Genomic DNA, 23,944 nt, shown 5'->3' with positions numbered 1-23,944 from the left:
ACCCATTCTCTCTGCCTGCGACCCTAGCACCTATTAGCCCTGCTCTCCTCATTCCAGGGCCCCTCAGGTCGTGGTAGGGGGTGTCGCAGTGTCAATGGGTGTTACAATTCCCTAAAATGTTTGCAAGTTTTATTTTAGCTGCTATGATTTATACTCTTTTTGAGCAGAACTGTGAGATAACACGAAAGGTGCTCTAGGAAATCAAATTACTCCTTTTGATACTCATACTCTTATTATAACTATATTGATCAAAACCCTTCTACTTTATTACTTGTATTCTTATAAGCTATAGGATTTTCACCTCTTTGTGTTGTCTTACTAAACTATGGAGTGGCATACCTTTTTTTCCTTCGCTTAGGGAGGCTTGCTATGACAAAGTCTGAGTACCCTCGCTCTAGCATAACATAGAGCCTGCTCTATACATTTATACTTTACCTGCAGGATCCTGTCCTGTGCCGCTGGAGTTTTGGGCGTTCTAAGGGCAATGCTGTTGTTGGTGACATTGTATTCAGACAAAAGGGTGCTGGAAGCAGAGTTAGTAATTCCAGATTCTTCAGCTGTTTGACGTGCAATCTCGCTCGCCTGGCCTACTTTCACTACTTCCTCGAGTTCTGTATCTGAAATCTTTCAAAGGAAACCAATATCAAACAACGAGTTACATTTGGGAGAATAAAGTTCATACTTGCAGGTATCAAGAATTACATACCAAAGGAAAAAGGTAACATTTTAAGAATACTCTCCTCTCACCCAGCTCAAACAGATACTCTACTCCTACTTAATGCACTGGCTAGTTGCTTATTCAATGCATTTTAAAAAATACACAACCTGTCTGCCATGTATGACGATAAAAAGGTGCGAGACTGAGAGGTCGAAAGGTACGGTACGTGCAATGGCAGTGCAGTGCTGCCAACGTATGTCAGCTCTAACCTAGGAAAAGCACCTCTATGCCCGTTTGAACCTTGGTCTCTGCAACAACTGTGGTATGCTAGGTACAGAACTGTGACCATTCGACTCATTTCACACAGGCCACCAAATATCAGACAGATGGTAACAGTTTGCATCTGATCGACAATTTACCTGAGGTGCTGGAAGCACTAGTTTGCTTCTTTTTTTAGTAAACTCTGACACTCCACTGGTCTGAAGAATAGCTGAAGGCAAGTCAGATTCTTTCTTCCGTTTCATATGCTGTTTGTCTTTTTTGCGCTCTCTTCCTTCCTTCTCCCTGTCACAATGGACAAGAAAGTCATTTAAAACGCTCAGAACTGATCAGCAAAGCAAAACTGGCAATTCAGAGAGAGACAGAAAATCCTTTGCTCTAGCTGGTGAAGGTGGGATATGCTGTAACAAAACATATTTCAGGAAGAGGTAGCAGCCTTGTGGATCAGAAGTCAATTGATAATACATGGATTGAAGACCATGCAATAAGAAAAGGAATGTCACATCTGTAAATAATGGGATTTAGGAAACAGCTTGCTACTTCGGCTGCAGTTAGTAGACATCCATTGGTGCTCGCCAGCATGCCAGTGACTGCAAGAAGAGGGAGGAGCACTGAAAAATGCTAAGAAGCCCCAAGTGTAAGCAAGCAGGAGCTGTCCTTCCTCCAACAAGTGGTAGGAGGAAGCCAGGGAGCGATGGGAGCTTAGGAAACAAGGCTCTGCCCTTTAAGGAATAGTAAAAGAAGCAGCACATGAACTCTTGCAAGGAAAGTTGGAGGAAGAGTTAGTAGGGCATGGAGCCAGGTTTGAATCTATATATTACACACACTTTTTTAAACAACAACACTGGAATTAAGGGCTATAATTCCAACAAGAGTTTCTGGTGAAGCCACTTGAGTTTCCTTCTCATGGTTCACAATCACATGACGCTCTTGCTGGAATTGCAGCTCTGTAATTCACAGCTGTCTGCTATTTATGCTGTATACAATGGATTGCCTAAACTAGGAAATATTAAAAGAAAAATTAATTAGATTAGAGCTAGTAAATCAAGTTGGATGGATTGTTGGATCTGCTCACTCAACAGGGAACAGTTGGCAGAAGTAACTGGAAGTGAATTGTGGAAGTACAAACAACAGCATGCTGGCTAGCTCTGCTGTTCCATTTGACAACGTTTGTCGCTTCTCCAGCAAACATTTTCAGAGACAATTTTGTTAAATAAAAAAAAGGACTTGAGCTGATTCTAATAATAATATAATCACATGTGGCAAAATGGCAATAAAACAAACAAAGTATTGCCACCACATGTCAGAACTGCTCTTACAAGCAATTTAATAAAGCCATGTTTTGTAGGAAGAAAAATCAGTCATTTCTCTGATGAAAACTAAAATGCAATTATCTTACTGATGTAAAAATATGACAGAGTTGGTGATGCAATCTTTAAATTCCTTAAAGCCTTGAAATTCTTAGGTTCAAAAGAGCAAAAAAAGAGTTTGGGAGCCTCATTCTTGTGTCTAGTCAACATTTTTCCACATTATTAAACTGACACAAAATTCACCAAGACAAGTAATCATAAGAGACCTAGAACTGAAGAGAAGCGGCCTGCAAGTCAGAATCAAGGTGCACTGGCATATGCCCAGTGAGGAACACACTTGCCCATACCAGGCCTCTGTTACATGAGCACTAAAAATTACTCACAAAATTTAAAACAAACTTACGATCTTAATTCTCCATCCAGGTCTTGCTGACGTAGCTTCCTGAAGTCCGCATCCAGTGCCTGGTAGTTTTCCTCCAATGTATCATAAAAGCCAGGAGCAGGCTTCTTTTCAAATGGGATTTCTGCATTGTAATCCACTCCTCTCTTCTTTTTCCTTTTCTTCTGGATCTCTATCCCCGCAGCTCTAAGTTCCCTCCTCTTCTGGAGAGCAGCAAGACGTCTGAGGAAACACAGAAAATGCTACTTAATTCAAACTTAATGCCTCCTGTACAACAGTCACCTGCTAACATCAGATATTACTTAGGGATGAGATATTATCTATAAAATGTGATGGACCATAATAGCACTGACATTATTAAATGTTTATATTCCAGGAGCACCCAGATGCCCCAGTCAGGCTGCAGACTCATTGTGCTAGGTGCTGTGCAAACACATCCAAAGATACGATGACACAGCCCCTGATGCCCTGAAAAGATTACAATCTAAACCCCTGATCCTGCAAAAACTTAAGTAAGTGCTTTAATTTGTACATTGCATGTAGTCCCAGTGAAGTCAATTTGAGTAATTCTATTGCATCAGTGTAAGCACACGTAAGTCTTTACAGGAGTGGGGCCCAAGAAGACGAGCAGCATATGAAGGACAGGGGAGAAGGGTACACCGTATCCTGCTGTTATATACACATTTGCAAATCATTATTTTTTAAAATCATTCTAACTAGATAAAGCAAAGTGGCAACTAATCGCATCTTTCTTTCAAGCATCATCAACTTGCTCATTTCTTTTTGGCATCTCAGTAGAGGTGGGTCTTGAAGAGAAGCTGAAAGACGAGAGAGCAGTGGTTTCATAGATCGGTTCAGGAAAGGGATTCCATGTGAAAGGGACAGAGGGAGAAACTAAAAACTTAAGAGACAACAGAGCAGACAAGTGGAAGGGATGGGGTGTGTCTACCTAGCTTCTTCCAGCTGCTTCTCTCTTGCTTTTCTCTTGGCCTTCTTTCCCTGAGTATTAGCCAGACGTGCTCTAGCTTCAGATAGCATTTCAAGTTCATCTGCAAAAAGTATAGAGAAAGAAGGTTACTAATTTTTCACATTATATTGGGGAGCTGGGGGTTAATATTAAGATCAGAAGAAAACCTTTAGAAAGCTGCCAGGATCGGTGTGCCAGCATGGATTCCCCATGCCCTCTACATTCTCTCTTTACAATGAGCACAAACAACCAGATGAACACAAGAGATCAAGCCACCAACCAGATGAACCAAACAGATCACAAGAACATTCATAATGTTGGCAATATTTCACTGATGTACGAGGCTGTTTAAACTGATATCAGAATATTCCTAGTAAAAGGGAGATTGAGCACAATAATAGAAAACAATTTCATTTATATTTAGGCCTACACAATAATGATGACTGACCTATTATTATGATGACAGGAACATGACACTTGAGAAACTATTACTATTCAAGAACAGTCCTTATTCAATCTTCACCCGGGGCACCTTCATGGACTCCTACCCCTCCTAACAGTTAGTCTCAAATATCACTGGTGTAACACACAGAAGAATTTTTACTGGTACATTTCAGTAATGATTCATCTAGGAGACATTATCTGGTGTGAAGACACAGAGAGGAGCATTACCAGTGGAAGGGCAGTAAATAGTAGAAAGCCAGGCAGTGAAATAAAAAAACAACCATCCAAGGAAACAGGTGACAAAGAGACAGAAGAGAAGGAGGGGAGCAGATCCAAAGGAGGAAGGGGACCATATGAAATTGGGGGGAGGTATAGCTCAGTGGTTTGAGCATTGGCCTGCTAAACCCAGGGTTGTGAGTTCAATCCTTGAGGGGGCCATTCAGGGATCTGGGGCAAAAATTGGGGATTGGTCCTGCTTTGATCAGGGGGTTGGACTAGATGATCTCCTGAGGTCCCTTCCAACCCTGATACTCTAAGATTCCATGAAACTGAAGAAAAGAAAGAGGAAACCTGAAAGACGAGAGTGAAACAGAGGGCCTGAGGCAGAATACAAGATAAAGACTGTATGAGGAACAGAGATAGGAGCCTGAAAAAACAGAGAGAACAGAAGAGACAGGATGAATCAAACAAAGGCCAAAGGAACTGCAAGAGACTGAATTGTTAAAAAATATGCATACGTGTAACATATTCTTAATTTACCTTCATCCATATCAATAGGATCTGGCCGGGCTGGTTTGGTTTCTGGATTTGGATCAATTTCTCCTGGTTTCAGTTTTCGAGGATCATCTGCAGTTTCTTCCTCATTGTCTCTCTGAGCAGCTTTATCCCTGCAAAGATGTACCAGCACGTTCAGGCGATATGACCCATTTTATGAATCTGGGGAAAATGAGTAACTGTCTCCTGAAATCCCAACCCCCCAAAAAAGCCCAAGAAATGTAAGCTGGTAGCTCACAGTAAATATTACAGACATTTACTAACTGCAGAGAAGAATTATGAATCATTGAACACTAATATTTAAGCTACCAGAACAAAAGCATCACAAATTAATAAAAACAACCGAAAGAGAGGCAATGAAACGTGCAAAGTGGACAAGTCAGTAGTAATGAGGGTGACAGGAGTGAACTCACCTGTTGTGGGTAACAGCTGTACATGAAAAGATATTGATAATAGAGAACTGCTGCAAGACGGGCCTGCTAGCAACTCCTGCCAGGAAATGGGCCAGTCATTTCTCTCTCTGCCTCCCTCCAGGCCACCAGGGACCAGGAGCCTTTCCCATCAAGCTAGGTAGCCCAACCAAGCAGCCTACAGAAGGCCCAAGCCAACTGGAAGCCCTTCCAGCTGCAGCAGCAGGGAAGGAGAAGAGAATATGTCCACACAGCCAGCAACCTCCTGATGTCTATGTAACAAACTACAAACATTTTCATGCTATTTATGTTTAGCAAAATAGAGTCACTTACAACAGAAATTCATAGTGTTCCAAGCACTGCGCAGCTGTTCTTCCAATGATTGGAGCAATGGTCCTCCACTGGGTTGGCATTAGCTTGGCCAAGTGTAATAGTTTCTCCTCTTCTTCCCGTGACCATTCTGTTTTTTTGATACTTGGGTCCAGCCACTCGTACCTGTTACACGGTCGTAAAATTAAAGGAGGGCATTTCTGAGACAGTTTATGACAATTCAGTTGTGAGCAGGTCATATTGCTTCCACACACCATTATGATAAGATTTAGAATCTCATCCTGGATATATCTAATCTATGGTATTTAAAAATATGTATTATAGGTAGCACTTTTATACATATAAAGCTTTATGTTTTGTTCTCATTTGTCATACAGATCTTCCCATCTCTCCTCATCCTCACTTTTTTTTGCCACAAGACAGGATTCACAAAACTAGTCTTCATTAGTAATGTGGTTTTACATACCATTTTCAAATGGTTACAAGAAATGGTGGAGAACAATTAAGGTCCCGATACTGCAAATACTTAAACACACACTTAATTTTAAGTATGCATGTAGTTCCGTTAGATTATGCTTCCACTAAGTTTAGCATGTGCGCTTCAGTGTCTGCAGGATTGGGGTCTAAATCTCATATGGATTTGTTAGTACATGTGTGTTAATTTTAAGGGTTTGGGGTTTTTTGGTACACATTCAAATCTAGTACTGGAAAATAAAAAAAGGGGAGGCTAAACTGAATGGTCTGAAAGCCTCTTTATATTAATACAAAGAGCTTATTTAAAGTGAATTTTCTTTGTGCAGTTTCTTTCTGACAAATATCTCGTTAAAATATGTACGTCAGACTACAAAGTGATTATTATGAACTGAATTTTCATAATGATCCTGTAACTTCAGTTTATGTGATGTCACTGATGTCATCCGTAAAGTGAATGGCTTTCTATTTTTGCTCATGTTACTTTCAAGGAATACAAGTTTGATATCTGCAGAAGATGACATCAAATAAGAATCATCTCTCTCTCCCCTGAACCTGAACCACTGACAAACTCTATAATAACCTTTAAATTCACACTAACTATGGATCTCGCTTTCCCACTTACTGTGTTCTCTACTTACCATCTGGCTTTGCATTGTTTTGCTGATTTTCTGTGCAACAAGGAAGCAATACGAGACCACTGGTTTTTGCCATATTTCATCACAGCTGCTTTAAGAATTTCATCCTTAAAACAAAAGAATTCTTATTACAATGGGTCACTAGAAAACTTTATCAGAGATGAATGCTTGCTTTGAGCTCTGTGAGGAGAGATAGAGGAGAGGGTTTGATACGGGTGGTGGCCAGGTGGGAAGGGCAAAGTAACCCTCTTTTCCCCAAAATTGTGCTCTCATCGAAGGTGAGTGAAGATTTAGGGCTGTTTCACCAATGTCATTAATGTTACAGCTGACATTTAAAATTACTATAGCTGAAAGAGGTTATCAAAAGAAAATTATTACCATTTACTTTGGGTATTTGACAGCACTTGGTGAATGGCCAGTTTCATCGTTTCTCCTGTACAGTAAGTTTCCAGGGTTGTGTGAATCCTTCACACAACAAGAGTGGTGAGAAAATATTTTTAACAATAGGACATTGTAAAAGCATGAAAATTGGGGCATATATGGCACCTAAAACCACTTTCAACTTTTTTTAAATTGAGTAGATTTCAAGTTGATGATGTCCCTTCAATTGGAAGTTTCAAGTTTGCGATGGAAATTGAGCCAACTGGCTAAAGAACAGCAAGCTTTGAAAGTCCTAAAAGAAGAAATCAGTAACAAGACAAGCACTTGGTTGCAGATCTGGTCACAGCTAGAAATGTTTATTTTTTGATATTTGCATCCTAACCCTAAGCAAGTTTCTGTTCTTGTATAGTCATTTAATACAATACATGGCAGATTAACAGCCATTTCCTATTCTCAACTTTGTTTGGGGATAGCGATCATTATGATATACATGATGTAGCGCACGTGATGTGTAGTATGAACAAAGTGTTGTGAGGAACACTTGTTTTGTGACAAGGCAACTATAGGCACACTTAATTTTACAGTTTAATGGCAAATACATTACTTAGGAGTGCTAAAAGTTTTTGTACCAAACAACCAATAGCATATGAAATCTATTTATGAAATATCCCATTTGCAGATGTTTCAACTGAAACAGCTGCAGATCCTGAGAAGACTTCAAACAGAGGAAAGAGGATATGATCTCCAAGTGTCATGAAATCTTCACCACAAGAATTCAGTAAACATCAGCTCCATTTTTCACAGGGTTACCTCACAATAAAGTGTCCATTAGGGCTGACACTACATCACTACACTACATCAGGGCTGATACTACGTCACAAGACAAGGTGTGCACCATGACTTCCTGATGGCAGGTGACATAGTGAAGATAACTTCAAGACACTGGAATGCAAACCTGTGTTGAGATAGAACAGTTTTGTCTCAAAAGACAAAGTTATAGAAGCATCAATCCCATGAAAGAGAAAGAACTACATGTCCCCAAACCCAAACTTCCCCTCTTCAACAGAAGCCTTAAATTTCACTTTTATTAGAGTAAAGTTAGAACCCCCAAATTTAGGAGATTATGGGAAGAAAGTTATGGACCTGTTGCAAACTATTCTAGCATGGAAACCATAAAATGCATGCACTGGTACTGTGACCAGAGATGTGAACAAAAGCTGAAAAGCTCAGTTACCCTTTGAAGTTTTCCTGGGATCAGATGGCATCTTTTTCTAAGGGAAAGTCTACACTACTGCACTACATTGGCACAGCTGCACCAATGCAACTGCGCCGCTGTAGTGCGTCTGGTGAAGATGCATTATGGTGACAGGAGAGCGCTCTTCTGTCAGGATAATTACTCCACCTCCATGAGAGGCGGAAGCTAATATTGGCAGGAGAGCGTCTTCCTCTGACATAAAGCAATGTCCACACTGTGCTAAGTCGATGTAACTTATGTTGCTCACAGGATGTTGTTTTCACACCCCTGAGCAACCTAAGTTACACTGACTTAAGTGGCAGTGTAGAGAAAAGCACGCAGAGTAATCAAATAAGTGATCTACCAAGTGCTCCACAAATGCTTATTATAGCCTAGTCTATACAAGAAGAGTATCCATTGCCAACAATAGACATTTGCAGTTAAACTAAGTTCCGCACCAGTTTAACTGCACAAAGTTGTTTTTCGTAGTGTACACAAGTCTTCAGAGTGCATTGTGGCTTTAATCATAGGCTGCTGAGTTTTGGTTTGGGATACTACTGGGGAATAGATACATATTTTTTAAATGAAAAAAATCTTCTCTCTATATTTATCATACTTCCATCTCTTGCCGCAAGAGTCCATTTGCTACAAGTTAGCACCACAGCAATAACATTGATAAGATGTACAAATAATCACTGATCATTTTTTGCATGACAATCATGTAGCCACACATATGTTTATTGTGAAACAATCACCACAGTACAACACCAAACACAAGCACTTGCTGCGGTGTCATCCTGGTAAGACTCTAGCCTCTGTAGAGCCCTCAGAGGAGATGCATTCTTGAGGTCATCATCCTTTGAGAGGATAAGGACAAAGGGGAGAGAATATCTCTGAAGGTCTGAGAAGGTAGGAGAATACAGGCCTTGCCAGATGGAGGGAAACGTTTGTGCTTGTATGTCAGGATATGACCCAACTTTACCTAATTGAAGGACCACATAATTACTTTGTCAGAAATGCTTCTTACCATAGGAGAGCAGCCTATACTTTTCCTCACCCTTCCTCATAGGGAGAGATAAAGCATTCTACAGAAAGAAACACTTTCCAGCACACAGGGACCCATGTGGCTCTGACCCCCTGGCCATGCGGAACACTCTGAACCCCAGCAGAGAGACCAGCTCCCAGCACACAGGGCACATGTGGACATGAGTCCCCTACTCATACTGCACACTGGCGACCCAAGCCTGCAGAGGAACCGGTTCCCAGTGCTGAAGGGGCCCCTGCCCATTTCTGCACACTGGGGACCACTGCCAGCACACAGATGCTCATGTGGATCTGAGACCCCTAGCAGTGCTGTACACTGTGAACCCCAGCCTGCAGCAGAGCCAGCTCCCAGTACACAGGGCCCAGGCGGGTCTGTGCCCTCTGCTCATGCTACACACTCGGTACCCCAGACTGCAGAGAGGACAGCTCCCAGCACACAGGGCCCATGCAGATCTGGACTCCCTGCACATGCTACACTAGGAACCCCAGACTGCAGAGGGGACAGCTCCCAGCACACAGGGCCCAGGCGGATCTGGGCTCTCTGCTCACGCTACACTAGGAACCCCAGACTGCAGAGGGGACAGCTCCCAGCACACAGGGCCCAGGCGGATCTGGGCCCTCCCCGCGCTGCACACTGGGGACCCTCAAGTATTAAGCAGGCGGGGGGGGGGGAGAGGGGGAGACGAGGATGGTGGGGTCTCGAGAACCCTAGGCACATAAAAGTATCTTGGAGACCACGCTGGAGACACCATCTGCGCATGCGCAAGACCCCCTCCAGTCCCCGTTTCAGCGCATGCGCTCCGCTACCCCTTGTCGCTGCCGAGCGGAGGCTCAGCGGGCGACCCTGCGGCTGGGCCCCAGGAATGGAAGCGGCCCCTACCTCGGTGTTTCGCCACACGCCCCCTTTGATCATAATCCGCGGCATCTTGGCAGCGAAGGCGAGCGGGCTGCGGAAGAAAAGAGACGACAGCGGCGCACGAGAGACACCACTAGTCTCTCTGCGCTACGGGCGGTTGAGATTCTGCGCAGGCGCAGTTCGGACAAGGGCGCGGGGAATGTGTCAAAGCTGCGAGGCGACGCACAGTTAGTCCGTGAGTCGGAGCTGTACGCATGCGCATTGAGAGGGACGAGGCTCCTGCCAAATTGTAGAAGCTGCGCATGCGCAGCTCTGAAGGTGGAGGGAGGTGAAGAGACGAGCCGGGCTGAAGTGCAGGGCTGCTCAGGGGCAGCCGGCATGGCTGGGAAGCATTGCCATAGCGCCATCTGGCGCCCGGCGGTGCTGCGGGCACAGAACTCCGCCGGCTGGAAGCAACCTGCGGGACCCGCGGGGGGGGGGGGGGGGGGGGGGGGGAAGGAGACCCGATCCAGTACGAGCGAGACTGGGGGAGGAGGGAGCGGGGCTGGGTGTGACCCTGGAGGTGAGACAGCCTCCTGTAATGCGGCGAGGGAGCGCTGGAGGCGGGGTGTATGTGGTCTAGTGAAATCAACGGGATTATTTGCTTGACTGAGACAAAAATTTGGTCCTCTAAATATTACTCCAGTTGAATACAGCCTGTTTTAGAATCAGTTACTAAACCGACCATACATTTAAGTTCGGGTGATTAGTGGTTGTTTACAAAAGACCATCTTTAGTGGTAAGAAACAAATGAGACAGAAGAGGAACATTTTCTTCACATACATCGACATTCATGTACCCTGAAGGCCTTTTATATGTAAGAAAATGTAAAGGAATGTATTTCATTTGTTCCACAGAGACCTTCAAGGGTACTTTGTTCCAAAAAGGACCATCGTTTTTATATAGATTCACAATCTTTTCCTTGCTCTTACTACAAAGCACACACCCAACAACATGTATTAATATTCCTCTTGAACACTGAGCTCTAATACCAAGAAACAACATAGGACAGCCTTCACCTCATTGTAATTTTTTAAATTATTTTTTTAAGCCAAATGCCTCCATTGACAGATAAATGAAGTGGTATAACTTATTACATGAAATGATGTAATTCACCTACACCCATTTACTTTTCACAAAGATGAATTTTATAATACTCTATACTCTGGCAAAGGCACACTGCAAGGCAATAAGAATTGTGGTGCACTGCATACAAAAACAGGACTAAAGTGTAAAAATCTGTCATTACCACATTTTTCCCATTGGAGAGGCCATTCACTCTTCTGCTGTTTCAACAAGGTTTAGCTAGGTAAGATCAAAAGCAGTAGAGCACGTGCAGTTACACCTATAGAGCACTAGGGGCCCCCACTGGTATAGTACATAACTTGCCATTTTAAAGTGATTTTTGCTGCTTTCTTCAGAATTTGTGGTTTCAATTATAAATCAAATTAAGAAAGCTTTTTATGTTTCAGACGTAGACTCTCCAGCATAACACACTTCTGTGCTATATTGAAATATCAGGAAAGATAGGAGATAGGCCATCTTAATAGAGGTTTTCACAGCCTGGTAGGAGCCAAAATGCTACAGCATTAAGCATTGGTAATAAGAAAAACTCAACAGAAAACCAGGCACTTTTTGAAGAAAAAAAAAAAAAGAGCTAAAATATCTTTCAGGCCAAACTGTGCCCTATTCAGAGGCTATAGAAGTAGTTTGATGGGAGCCTAAGGGCTGCTCCTAATTCTGTAAAATGGAGCACACTGCAGCCACACTCTTTGGTAATATGGAGATGCAGCTGAGAGACCACCACCCTCTCCTCAGATCAAGAGAACAGCTAGTGTTGGAAACCTATAGTTTCTGTACTACACCTCCATATTAATAAGGAAGACCACAAGGTACATTTGGTAGATGTACCAGATCTCACTGTAGGTACCCATACTTCATGCTCTCGTTTTCTAGCTCTACTTGTTCTGCAGTGCAACTTTCCTGTCTTGTGGCTTCAAAGAGATTAAAGAAAGGGATACCTAGAATCCCCTACTTTACAGAGTTTTTCTTTTAATTTCCCAGTCTCTTAATCTTTTGCAGTAATTGTAACAGATGCTAGGCACAAAGTTCTGCCATTACAAATCCCCTGGTACAAGTAGTGCTGGGGAAATCTTAGCATCATACATTGCAGATGCTCAAGTAACACCTACTCTTACAGCATGAAAGAAAAAGCCCAATTCCATTCTTGGGTCTCCCACGTGCTGTATTTCTACTAAGCTGTAGCTAGATACTTTGTTGACCTAGCTCTTTGCTTGAATGGACCTTGCACATGCAATTTTAAAGAGACAGTACAACATGATTTAATGAAATTCCTTTGAGGCAGTATATCAAAGTGTTAAGTTGGAAAAATTGGTAAATTAATCTTTCTATTAACATCTTTAACATTACCATTGTGTTCCTTATATTTGAAGGAACCATAGTAATGTTATCTCCCTACAAGGGCAAAATTAAATATTTTAACAGCAAACACTGAATTTTATCCACCTTTGACATAAAGGGAAATTTTAGGATTGAGACTAATGTTAGGAAAATGCATCAAAACTATGAAAACATTTTACAAACATTAAACTGTTTAATACAAATTGCTGAAATATACATACTACATATTTCTCTTATTTGTCCTTTGTAGAGGGCTAACAGAGGAATCTTCAAAAGATACAAGCAGCGCTGAAAAGTATAAACTTGAATATTTCTGAAAAATACACCAGCATTTTGCCAAATGTATTTAAATCAACGGAGTCATTTCCTTCATCTAAAATAAAGAAAAAAGTTTGTCACAATCAGACAGACATTTGGAATAAACACTTCATTGATAATGACCTGTAACAACAAAGAACATAAGCAAACAAGCGGCTCTAGTAAAGTCTCCTTTAAGGAGACAGTTTAAACTGTAGGGATCTTAATAGATCCACAGCTTTTCCATCAAATCCTCTTAATGAAGGAGATTTTCTGATATGCAACAGAACACTTGGAAAGCAGGCATCAAATGGTAGGTTGGAGGTATCCATTATTTGTATCTTCTGCTTCCTACTTCATTTCTTGCTAACAGTTTGGAACTTATCTTGCAAAGTGCTTTGAAGGGGTACAGTATTTTACAGGATTAGGCCTTTGAAGGACAGCAATACAAAACTTTAAGAACATTTCTACTCAAGAGTCCAAATCAAGAGTTAAGCCTCAAAAGCTACTGATGCAGCAGCACTCATCAATGCTGAATCCTTATTAGTAACCTGTCTTCGGGGGGGGGTGTGTGTGTGTGTGTGTGTACACACACACACAGAAACATGCCCACTCTGTTTCTATAATCAATTATTGTAACTAGTGGTTTTATAAGTCATCCTCTTGATTCAGTCCTTTTGCAGTATTAGGTAGGCATGGCAATATCAGTAGTTGCAGAAGGACTAATTTTTAACTAGATTTTTGATCTACAGATTACTGATTTGTAATAGAGAAGAATTTGATTTAAATTCTTTTCAGAAAGACATAGCATATTTTGGTTGTAAAACTCAAGTAAGTGGGACAGGGAAGATCTTAGTGTAAGGGTGACCCAGCAGTGAAGTACAGCCAATGTAGGAGCGCTGACATCAAACCCTCTCCTTGCTGACAGGACAGTGGTATGACGTGCGCTTACTGTATGGATGAGCATTAGCAGAAGTTTGTCTGAACATTCCAATCTGAGCTAGTTTAAAACAGCCCCTTGTGACTTTTATTTAGAAACAGCTCTGAGGCTTCTTTAACGCAGTAGTGGAAGTAATGCTCATAGCAGTAGGGCAGTGTTTTATGTCAGCATTCCACACCATCCCCAGACTTCCACTCTATACACTGTGGGAATACCCAAGAGTCTTGTCCATAATCATTACCATGTCAAATTTTACCTAGTGCCAGGTGAAGGCATTTCATATAGGTGGGATACAGGGCAAAGAGGAAGAAATTGTGCTCTTCTGCCAAGGTATAAGTTCAAACTACTGCAAAACTTCCTAAATCCAAGCTTGTAACTCAGGAATTTTAACAAATCCCAGTTTTATTTTCCAGTTTTTAAATGCTGTTTCTTATGTTTCTCTAAGAGATATATGGTGGAAAGTGTTACACTGCACTTTTGGCATTTGTACATTTTTTTATCCTTGTGTGTTTTTACATGTTTCTCTAGAGCACATTTATCTATGGTGGAAAACTCACTTGTTGCAGCGTAACTTTAAATGAGTTAGTAAGTGGCGCTTCAGGTGGCTAGAAGTGCGGAAAGCAAGAGCACACTGATCACATTTGTATGGCTTTTCACCTGTATGAATTCTCAAATGCTGCTTAAAGTTTCCACTATGGGCAGTAGCATAGCCACACTCTTCACACTTGTATATTTTGACAGGTAGCAGTGATTGCGCTTTGACTTTGCTACCAACCAGGTTTTTTTCATCCGAGTGTGAAGCCAAATGCCACTTAAGGGACTGCCATTTGTCTGTTGAATAGTCACAGTTCCTACACTTAAGGCGTTCCATCTTTAAATGCACAAGCTTGTGTCGATTTAGATGACCTGAAGTACGAAACTTCTTCTGACAAGTGTCACAGCGATAGGGTTTTTCACCTGTATGAATCCTTGTGTGTAGCTTGAGGTTGCTTAAAATGTAAGTGATGTAATTACACTGTTCACACTTGTAAAGTTGTGGAAAACTTTGTGATGGTAGAACATGTTCGTTTTCTTTGCCCTCATGAACATCCATCTGTTTCTGAAGGTTTTCTGAGCTGCATATGGAACGGACACACTTTAAGTCTTTTGAGGAACTAAGATCTTCCCTTTTAGGGCAGGTGCCCTTACGTATTTCACAGTGCAGTTTAAGATTGTCTGAAGTGCTGCCCAAATAATGGCAATGGCCACTTTCATGACCTTTCTTTATGTGCATAAGACTATGTCTCCGCAAATGGCTGGAGGTGCGAAACATCTTGTTGCACTCTTTACACTCAAATGGTTTTTCACCAGTGTGTATTCTAAAATGCAGCTTAAGGTTGCTAAAAATGTAAGTGGCATAATCACATTGTTGACACTTGAACAGTTTGTGAGAAGTCCCAACAGGAGTCTGTACATCAATACACTTAACATTTTCCTCAGCCTTGGGAGCCTTTGTAACAATCTCATTACATTCTTGAACTTGTGAATGAGTGACCTTCTGAAAAAACAGATGCTTCTCTTTGCAAAACACTAAATCACATTGCTCGCTCTTGTAAATACTGAAAAGAGTTTCTGATCCAGTTCTCACAACAGGCAAATTGTTGGTTTCCTGGCTGCTTTGGCACATTTTTTTGCCAGAGCATATATTCATATCCCTCTCAAATTCATTCTCCTGTTCAAGTTCTGCTCCTGAAGCCAGCATTTCATGTGTCCCATTAAGCAGGTGATCATCCCATTTATTGTCAGAACCAGAAGAAACCCAGTCCTTTTGGTAATCATTGTCATCTGTACATGCTTTGCTTTTATTGTATTCATTACTCTCATTTGCAAACATCTCATCACAGCCTTTAACTTGGCTATGAAATTTCTCATGAAAGCAGAGTAGTCCTTTACTGTAAAATACTAAGTTACACTGATCACATGTATAGCTCTTTGGAGGTCTTTTAGTTCTCTTCCCCTCGACAGGCAAGCCAAAGCGTTGCTGCCCTTGGCACAATTCTTTGGCAACATGAATATTTGTGTGTCTCTTTAAGCCACTTGTGCTTGTGAATGATGACTGGCAGAATTCACAGGAATACGGCTTAGCCCCTGTATGAATGTAACTGTGTTTCACCATGCTTGCAAAATACAGTGAAAAAAATGTACAGAACCTGCATTTGTACAGTCTATAGCCAGCATGCCAGTACATGTGATTTAGCATATAGGACAAGCTAACACAAGAATAATCACACTGGGGACACTGATAAGGCTGTCTGCCTTTATGTCCCTTCATATGATAAACAAAAAGTTTAGGATCTGGTGAAGCAAAGAGACAAATTTTACAAGAAAAAATAACTGGAGCATCTACAGTTTTACAGTCCCTTTCAATTTTGATGAAAAATTTCTCATACTTACTTTCCTTTTTTTTATTCGCAGATTGTGTTTTTGCTGGGTTCTCCTTCCTGGCTTTTTCAGTGTTCATACTTCTACCTTTTCTTGTCTTTTTCAACCTGGTCATTTTCTTATGAAATTTAAGATGGCGTTTAACATTGACAGAAAAGAAAAAGCTTCTTTGGCAAAAGCAGCATTTGTGAATTTTTTTATCTTGATGTGCTGAACAAACATGTTTCTTTAGAATATTTTTACTTGTACACACAGAGCTACAAAACCTGCATTTCAGATTCAGTGTCTTCTCATTCTTGTAGGTAGAACAAAATCCCATAGAAACAGCTTCACTGTTATGCTCATTACCTAGTAGGAATGTCTCTTCCTGATGCTTTACATTTGGGTGTTTTATAATCACGAGAAAAATCACAATCTTCTCGCTTATCCATCTCCCTGGGAGAATGAATTACAGACTGATGAATAAGCTCTTCAGAAATATTTAATCCGGGATTATCACAAGCATTCATTGCCAAGTCCCCTACATCTTCTAGCAACTCTCCTGCTGTAGAAAAGTCACCATTAATACAAGTAAAAAAAATACTTTGGACTTGCTCTATTTCTTCTACAGCATTCAGATCTTCAAAGTTGCTATCTATTCCACAATTCAGAGTTTCATCTGTAGAGCCATTTCTCTTTCTTGTTCTGTCATCAGTTTTATTCTTTGCCTTCTCTAAAGGGACAGTACCTAAAAATGTAAGAAAATACATGTGACATGTCATCTAGTAATCTTCTACAGCCTGGCATGATCTCAGTAACTCCCACCCAAGTTATGATACGCTAAACAGAGAAAACAAAAGAGCCCCAGTGATAAAACTGGAGAATTACTGACTGCCAGCAGAATTTGTATTCAGAGTAGGGAATGTCACTCACTGATGCTAAAAAAGGTAAAATTATTTCCTTATATAATTTCACTCAGCTGTAGTAGACGTGGACCACCACAACATAACTACTGGTTCTCCAAGAGTATTCACCAACAGCCATATCTTCATAGCCTTTACCTCATCCTTATTGGTGAGCAAAGTTAAGTGCTAAATTAGGGACTGAGACCACTGACTAGAGGTATAAATAATGTATGGGAGGTGCAGGGCAAGCTTTCCCCAACAATATGGACAGAATTCCCAACCTGCAATACACCTCTTATTTTAGTCCTGGCCTACTTGTGAGCACAAACTGCTGGTTGGACAAAGTCTGTGCAGAAATTTTGTGCTGGGCATGAGAATGAGATCAAGTTCATTTTCATTCACACCAGTAAATCATGTACCACGTTTCTCCATACCATCATATAATGAACACTTCTGTGGACAGGTCTTGAAAATGTACCTAATGCCTACTAGTCTGACGACTCAGTTTACTAGCCAGGGTGGAAAAATGCCTGTGCCACCATGGTGCCCCTCCACTCCAAATTAAAGGAACAGAAGAGCTGTGTACCATTATAACACTGGCAATCATCTTTCTATTTCATAAATGTACTGTGTGCGCGCGCCTCTACTGGGGTGGTCAAGTAGCAGAAAAAAAAAGTCACTGGGTATATCAAATTCCACCATTATTAATTTCTTTCCTATAATACAATATGGTGTAACTTTATCCTGAGTTGTCTTCAGTGTACTTCCTTTCTCTTCCCCCTTTCCCACTCCTGTGTTTTGTACCTCTTTCTTTTCTCACTTCCTCCCCAAATCTCTCTCAATACCATACTTCTGTTTTTTTAACATTAGCTCATGACTACGTCCTTGTCCTTTTCTCTCTCTCTCACCTTCAGTCTCAACACATCTCTCTGCTTCTTTACAATGGAGTGCTGGCTGGCACTCTTGATTGCTGTCAGAGGAACTGATTGCAGAAGTCTCATGTTCCTTTCCATCTTTAAAAATTGCTCCTGGAATCAGCTGCCTATTTGTCTCAATAGTCAGACCATCTCTATCCTTATTGTCACCACATGAGAGAGGAACAGGAACCTTTTGGCAATCGATGTCATCCTTGCTTTCGACACATCCATTTACCTCTCCAGGGTCCATTCTGGGAGCTGACAGGCATGACACATCATTTTGGCTGGGTTTGCGACTGCCCAGAGCGTACTGATCACTTAAAGAAATTTGGGCTGAATTTGATTTCTCAAACACACTCAGAGTAACCTGCTCTTCCTCTGGACATTTTAGAACATAATCTTCATTCAAGTGGGGCTGCACCTGACTCCTTAGACCACCACCACCACTTGAAGGCACCTGCTTTTCCTCTTTGCCTTTTTTTGGGAGATCACCATCATTCGAAGTGGCCACCTCTTCTTCTTCACTCTTCAAAATATCATCACCACTCAAAACTGCCTCCTCTTCATCTTCACTTTCTAGAAAATCATCATCACTCAGCACAAAGATCGTGATGGGAAGGTCAATTTCAAAGACATCAGACTCTGAAAACAGACAAAAACCATATTAGTGCTTTTTAAAAAACACACAAAACAAGGCAACTAATTCTCTTCAATGTAGAGTAAGATAGAGGCCCATCTACATAACCAAAAATTGCACTGTTATTTGGCAGTTCCAAGATCTACTGCCCACAACATTTCTAAGACACCTTGTTTCCATACCTATGCTTTACAGGCATTGCAACCACCAGCAGAACACACAAATCTCTGAGCACATCTCAGCCCAGCCTGTAGCTGTGTCAATGCAGTCCACACCAGTAATCTACATAGTGTGCAGTGTTACAGCTACGTCTCCCAGCTCCACTCCACAATGCAATCCCCATCAGCAGGCATAAGAACAATTACTATTATTTGTATTACAATAGAGCGTAGAGGCCACAACTGAGATCAGGATCTCATTATGCTAGGCACTGTACTCATATACTCGCACGCACGCACACACTACGAACGTCTGCCCCAAAGTTAGTTTACAATCTAAATGTACAACGTAGACAAAGGGTAGGAAGGGAAACAGGCACAGAGAGGGAAAGCGATTTGCTCAAAGTCACGCAAGAGGGCAGTGACATAGGCAGGAATAGAATCCAAGTCTCCTGACTTCCAGTCCACTGCCCTATTCAGTAGGCCACACTGCCTCAAGCCATCAAGGCTCTCACTGGTCTTGGCTCTGCTAAAGAAATGTCTGGAGAGAATATGAAAAATAAATTATTAAACATAAGCTTTAATAAATATAAAAACAAAAGAAAAATTTCTCTTCTCTTCTAAATTAAAAAGTGTAATTTACAAGCATCTACATGAAGAGCTCTGTGTCCTATGTTCTTATAAAAATACAAAATCTAAAAAAAATCCCACCTACACACTTCTGTCTTTCCTCACACAGTTTTTTTAATTTCCTTTTGGGGAGGAGTGGCGGGGACAGGAAGGCGAGAAGAGGAATCAAGGGTCATCTTATCTAACTTAAATTCTTAACTCTTCAGGGAACAGTAATTATGTGTTCCTATTTGTCTGCAGAGCACCATGCTCAGCTACAGCACTGTCACAACATAAGAACAGCCATACTGGATCCAACCAGTGGTCCATCTAGCCCAGTATCTTATCTTCCAACAGTGACCAATGCTTCAGGGGGAATGAACAGATAAGGGCAATTAATCTAGTGAGCCATCTCCTGTCGCCCAGTCCCAGCATCTGGCAGTCACAGGCTAAGGGACACCCAGAGCATGGGGTTACATTCTTCATCATCTCATAGACTTTAAGGTCAGAAGGGCCATCATGATCATCTAGTCTGACCTCCTGCACATTCCAGGCCACAGAACCTCACCAACCCACTTCTGTAATAGACACCTAACCTCTGGCTGGTTACTGAAGTCCTCAAATCATGGTTTAAAGACTTCAAGTTACAGAGAATCCACTATTTACACTAGTTTAAACCTACAAGTGACCCATGCTGCAGAGGAAGGCAAAAAAACCCACCGGGGTCTCTGCTAATCTTGCCTGAGGGAAAATTCTTTCCCAACCCCAAATATAGCAATCAGTTAGACTGAGCATATGGGCAAGACCCACCACCCAGACACCTGGGAAAGAATTCTCTCTAGTAACTCAGAACCTTCCCCATCTACTGTCCCTAATAGCCAATGATGGACCTAACCTCCGTGAAATTATCTAATTCTTTTTTTAGCCCTGTTATACTTTTGGCCTTTACAACATTCCCAGGCATACTGTGAAGAAGCACTTCCTTGTGTTTGTTTTAAACCTGCAGCCCCTTAATTTCATCAGAAGATTCCTGGTTCTTATGTTATGTGAAGGGGTAAATTATACTTCCCTATTCACTTTCTCTATACCATTCAAGATTTTATAGACCTCTATCGTACTCCCCTTAGTCTTTTCCATGAACATTCCCAGTCTTTTTAATCTCTCCTCCTATGGAAGCTGTTCCATATCCCTAATCATTTTTGTTACCCTTTTCTGTACCTTTTCAAATTCTAATACATCTTTTTTGAGATGGGGCGACCAGAACTGCATGCAGTAGTCAAGGTGTGGGCATACTATGGATTTATATAGTGGTATTATATCATCTTTGGTCTTATTTATCCCTTTCCTAATGGTTTCAAACATTTTTAGCTTTTTTTTGACTGTTGCTGCACATGGAGTAGATGTTTTCAGAGAACTATCCACAATGACTCAACAACCTCTTTCTTGAAGTCAGAACAGCTAACTTAGACCCCATCATTTTGTATGTATAGTTGGGATGTTTTCCCATGTACGTTACTTTGTACTTAACAATGAATTTGTTATTGATCTTTGTTCTGTGTTAGGACTGCTTACTGCAAACATATCTGGACACAGTACAGTAACTCCTCACTTAAAGTCGTCCCAGTTAACATTGTTTCGTTACTGATCAGTTAGAAAACATGCTCGTTTAAAGTTATGCAATGCTCCTTTATAATGTCTTTTGGCAGCCACCTGCTTTGTCCACTGCTTGCAGGAAGAGCCGCCCATTGGAGCTAGCTGGTGGGGACTTGGAACCAGGGTGGACCAGCAGCCCCCCATCAGCTCCCCGTTCCCCTAAGTTCTCTGTGTCGCAGCTGCACAACAGGCTATCAATTTCCAGGTAGTTCAGCTGTCCCTCCCCCCGCTGCCATGTGCTGCTCCTACCCTCTGCCTTGGAGCTGCTTCCAGGAATCCTGCTTGCTGTACGTGGGGGGAGTGGGGGGAAGAGGGGGGCTAATGTCAGGGTGTCCTCCTGCACCCCACTTACCCCATCTCTATAGAGCAGGAGCGGGACACGACAGGGCACAGGGCTCAGGACGGAGGGAGCTTGCCAGCAGCAGCTGCCTCAACTTGTTGATCTACTTAAAAAGGCAATGTACTTAGAGTGGGGTCAGCGTACTTAACGGGGCAATGCAAGTCTCTCTCTCACACACACACACACACAGCGTAGCTCTGTCTTTCTCTGCCATGCTGTCTCCCCTCCCTCCATTCCTGCTGCCTTGTAGAGTGTGAGGCTACATTAACAACTGTGTTCACCCTTGGGGGCTCAGCCGAGTGCTAGTTCATCATTTAGCAGTAAGGCATTCCCTGGGAAATATCCCACCCTCTGACTTCACCTCAACCAAGAGTCACAATCATCATCGCTGTGTACCAGTATTAAATGGTTTCTTTAAAATGTATACGATATATAGTCTTTTGTCTGGTGAAAAAAGTTTCCCTGGAACCTAACACCCCCCCTCCCTTTACATTAATTCTTATGGGGAAATTAGATTTGCTTAACATCATTTCACTTAAAGTCCCATTTTCCAGGAACATAACTACATCGTTAAGCGAGGAGTTACTGTAATTAGTACTACAAAAATTTCAGTGGCTCCCTTAGCTTGCAGAACCAAGTCTGTCACGTCATTCAGCTTCATCTTGAGTGTTCACACTGTCGCCCCTGCAGGGCTTTGGGGGTCCTTTGGCATCGCTCCCCTGTTGTTTGGGACAGAACATCCCAGGTTTATTACGTAGGAATTCAGGTGACAATCAATCCATTTAACACAACCGCTCCTCTGGATTTTGTTCCAGGTTACAAACCTCGTTTCCCGATTCCAAGCGTAAGGGTTTGTGGTATCGCCGCGGAGAGCGGCGCCCGCTTCGCCGAGGCGCCGGTGACTCAAACGGCACCACCACTACTGCTTGGGCAGTACGGCCGGCGGCAGGGCCACGCTGCCCCCACCCAGCCGGGCAAGCGGAGCTCGCAGGCCCCCGCCGGCTCCAGTTCCCCGCCAACGCTCCGGCGGGCGGAGGGGAGCCTCGTTCTGAGCGTGCCTCCCGCCAGGCCCGGGGCGGCCCAGGGACCCCTGCCTTTGTCCTCTCGTCCCAGCGAGGGTTGGGCCGCCCCGCAGCTCAGCCAGGCCGGGGAGCCCCAGCCAGCACCTCGCCCGCCCAGGGCTCTCCGCCGCCCCGCCCCGACGCCCCCGGCCCGGCCCCCGCCTCAGCTGGAGCCAGCCGGCCTCCTCCCGCTTCCAAATCCGGCCCGCAAACCGGCGGCTCCCGGCCACCAGGCACCTACCGCCGCTCCCTGCCGGCTCCGGACTCAGCAGCCCCGCCGACATAGCTCGGCCGGCCCGCGGCCTCAACTACCGCCTTGGAAACGCGCCACTACGCGTGCGCCGAGCTTCCCGCACGCAGGCGCGTTCTAGGAGCGACGCCTCCGCCCGCCCCTTGTCAGGGAGAGCTTTGCTGGCGCTGGCGCAGGCGCTGGGGAGGGCCCAGGCTGGGTAGCCTGTGCGCAGGCGCGGGGCGGGACCGTGCTGGCAGAGACCAGCCTGGGCGTCCCGGTGGAGGGGGCGGCGGCTGCTCGCGCTGCTGGGTGCGCTCCCTGCTCAACGTAGGGGCCTGCCCGCGGGCAAAGCCCACAGCGGGCATGCAAGGGGCAGAGCCCCCTACGCTTGGGAGTCTGGAGGGCGAGGCATCCCCCCAGGAGGAGAAAAAGTTAAAAATAAGGGCACGAAACCCGACTACAGCTTTGCCTGGGTGGGGGGTAAGCCCCCCCGCCCCATGCGGGGTCTGGTAAAACGATTCATGGAACCTAAGTGACTCCTTTAAAACAGCACCACATTTCAAAGGGGACCCCCTGTGGCTCCCCCCCATAAGTTTCCCCTTTTGGGGTGACTGAGCAGCAACTAGAGCAGTAGGGGTCTCCATGAACCCATTGGGGTCCCCACCCCAAGGAGCTAGCAGCCTTGCCCACCCCTGCATTAGGAATCTCTCCAAGGAGGTGCTGAGGCGCTCAAGGCACGGGGCTATATATGCCCTCCCAGCTGGACTCTACCCCCGCCCACCCCCCAAACCTGAGCAAACCCCTCTGGCCCACAATCTAAAGGGCACCCAGGTATAGGGGCAGCTGCATTAGGGTAGGTGAGTCCCTAGCTTGAGGGGAGGGAGTGACCATGCAATACATGTGTGGAAACCGGGGGACGGGGATAATCACAGAGGAACTGGTGGCACCTTAAAGACTAACATTAATTTGGGCATAAGCTTTAGTGGGTACCACTGGACTCCTCGTTGTTTTTGTGGATACAGACTAACACGGCTACCCCTCTAATACAGAGGGACTGGAGTCTCAGTGGAGTGGGCATGTAGGCCAGGACCCCTGGGAGAGACCAGGACACAGGACAGATGGGGTGGGGCTCAGGGCAC

At 43.5% G+C, this 23,944-nt stretch overlaps 2 protein-coding genes across 2 annotated transcripts in view; both read right to left on the bottom strand.

Annotated features, from left to right (window-relative positions):
* Positions 1 to 10,397, bottom strand: part of CDC5L (cell division cycle 5 like) — a 46,006-nt gene extending 35,609 nt beyond the window's left edge. The window contains exons 1-8 of the mRNA XM_074947464.1: positions 10,221 to 10,397; positions 6,685 to 6,788; positions 5,576 to 5,737; positions 4,818 to 4,945; positions 3,597 to 3,696; positions 2,651 to 2,869; positions 1,078 to 1,222; positions 436 to 624 (exon numbers count right to left, since the gene is read on the bottom strand). Of these exons, the coding sequence (XP_074803565.1) occupies positions 436 to 624; positions 1,078 to 1,222; positions 2,651 to 2,869; positions 3,597 to 3,696; positions 4,818 to 4,945; positions 5,576 to 5,737; positions 6,685 to 6,788; positions 10,221 to 10,265 (1,092 nt within the window). The 5' untranslated portion in view covers positions 10,266 to 10,397. The remainder of the gene's footprint in view (positions 1 to 435; positions 625 to 1,077; positions 1,223 to 2,650; positions 2,870 to 3,596; positions 3,697 to 4,817; positions 4,946 to 5,575; positions 5,738 to 6,684; positions 6,789 to 10,220) is intronic.
* Positions 10,398 to 12,842: 2,445 nt separating this feature from the next.
* Positions 12,843 to 22,975, bottom strand: LOC141984417 (uncharacterized). The gene is given in 5 exon segments (XM_074947463.1): positions 12,843 to 14,449; positions 14,451 to 16,715; positions 16,717 to 17,041; positions 18,107 to 18,757; positions 22,815 to 22,975. Coding segments are annotated over 5 exon segments (3,438 nt in total). The 5' UTR covers positions 22,858 to 22,975; the 3' UTR covers positions 12,843 to 14,295.
* Between the last annotated feature and the right edge of the window lie 969 nt (positions 22,976 to 23,944).

Source organism: Natator depressus, chromosome 3 (genome assembly GCF_965152275.1).
Source record: "Natator depressus isolate rNatDep1 chromosome 3, rNatDep2.hap1, whole genome shotgun sequence".
Classification (NCBI taxonomy): Eukaryota; Metazoa; Chordata; order Testudines; family Cheloniidae; genus Natator; species Natator depressus.
Note: the sequence above shows the minus strand (reverse complement) of the source record. Positions and strands in the feature narration are given on the sequence as shown.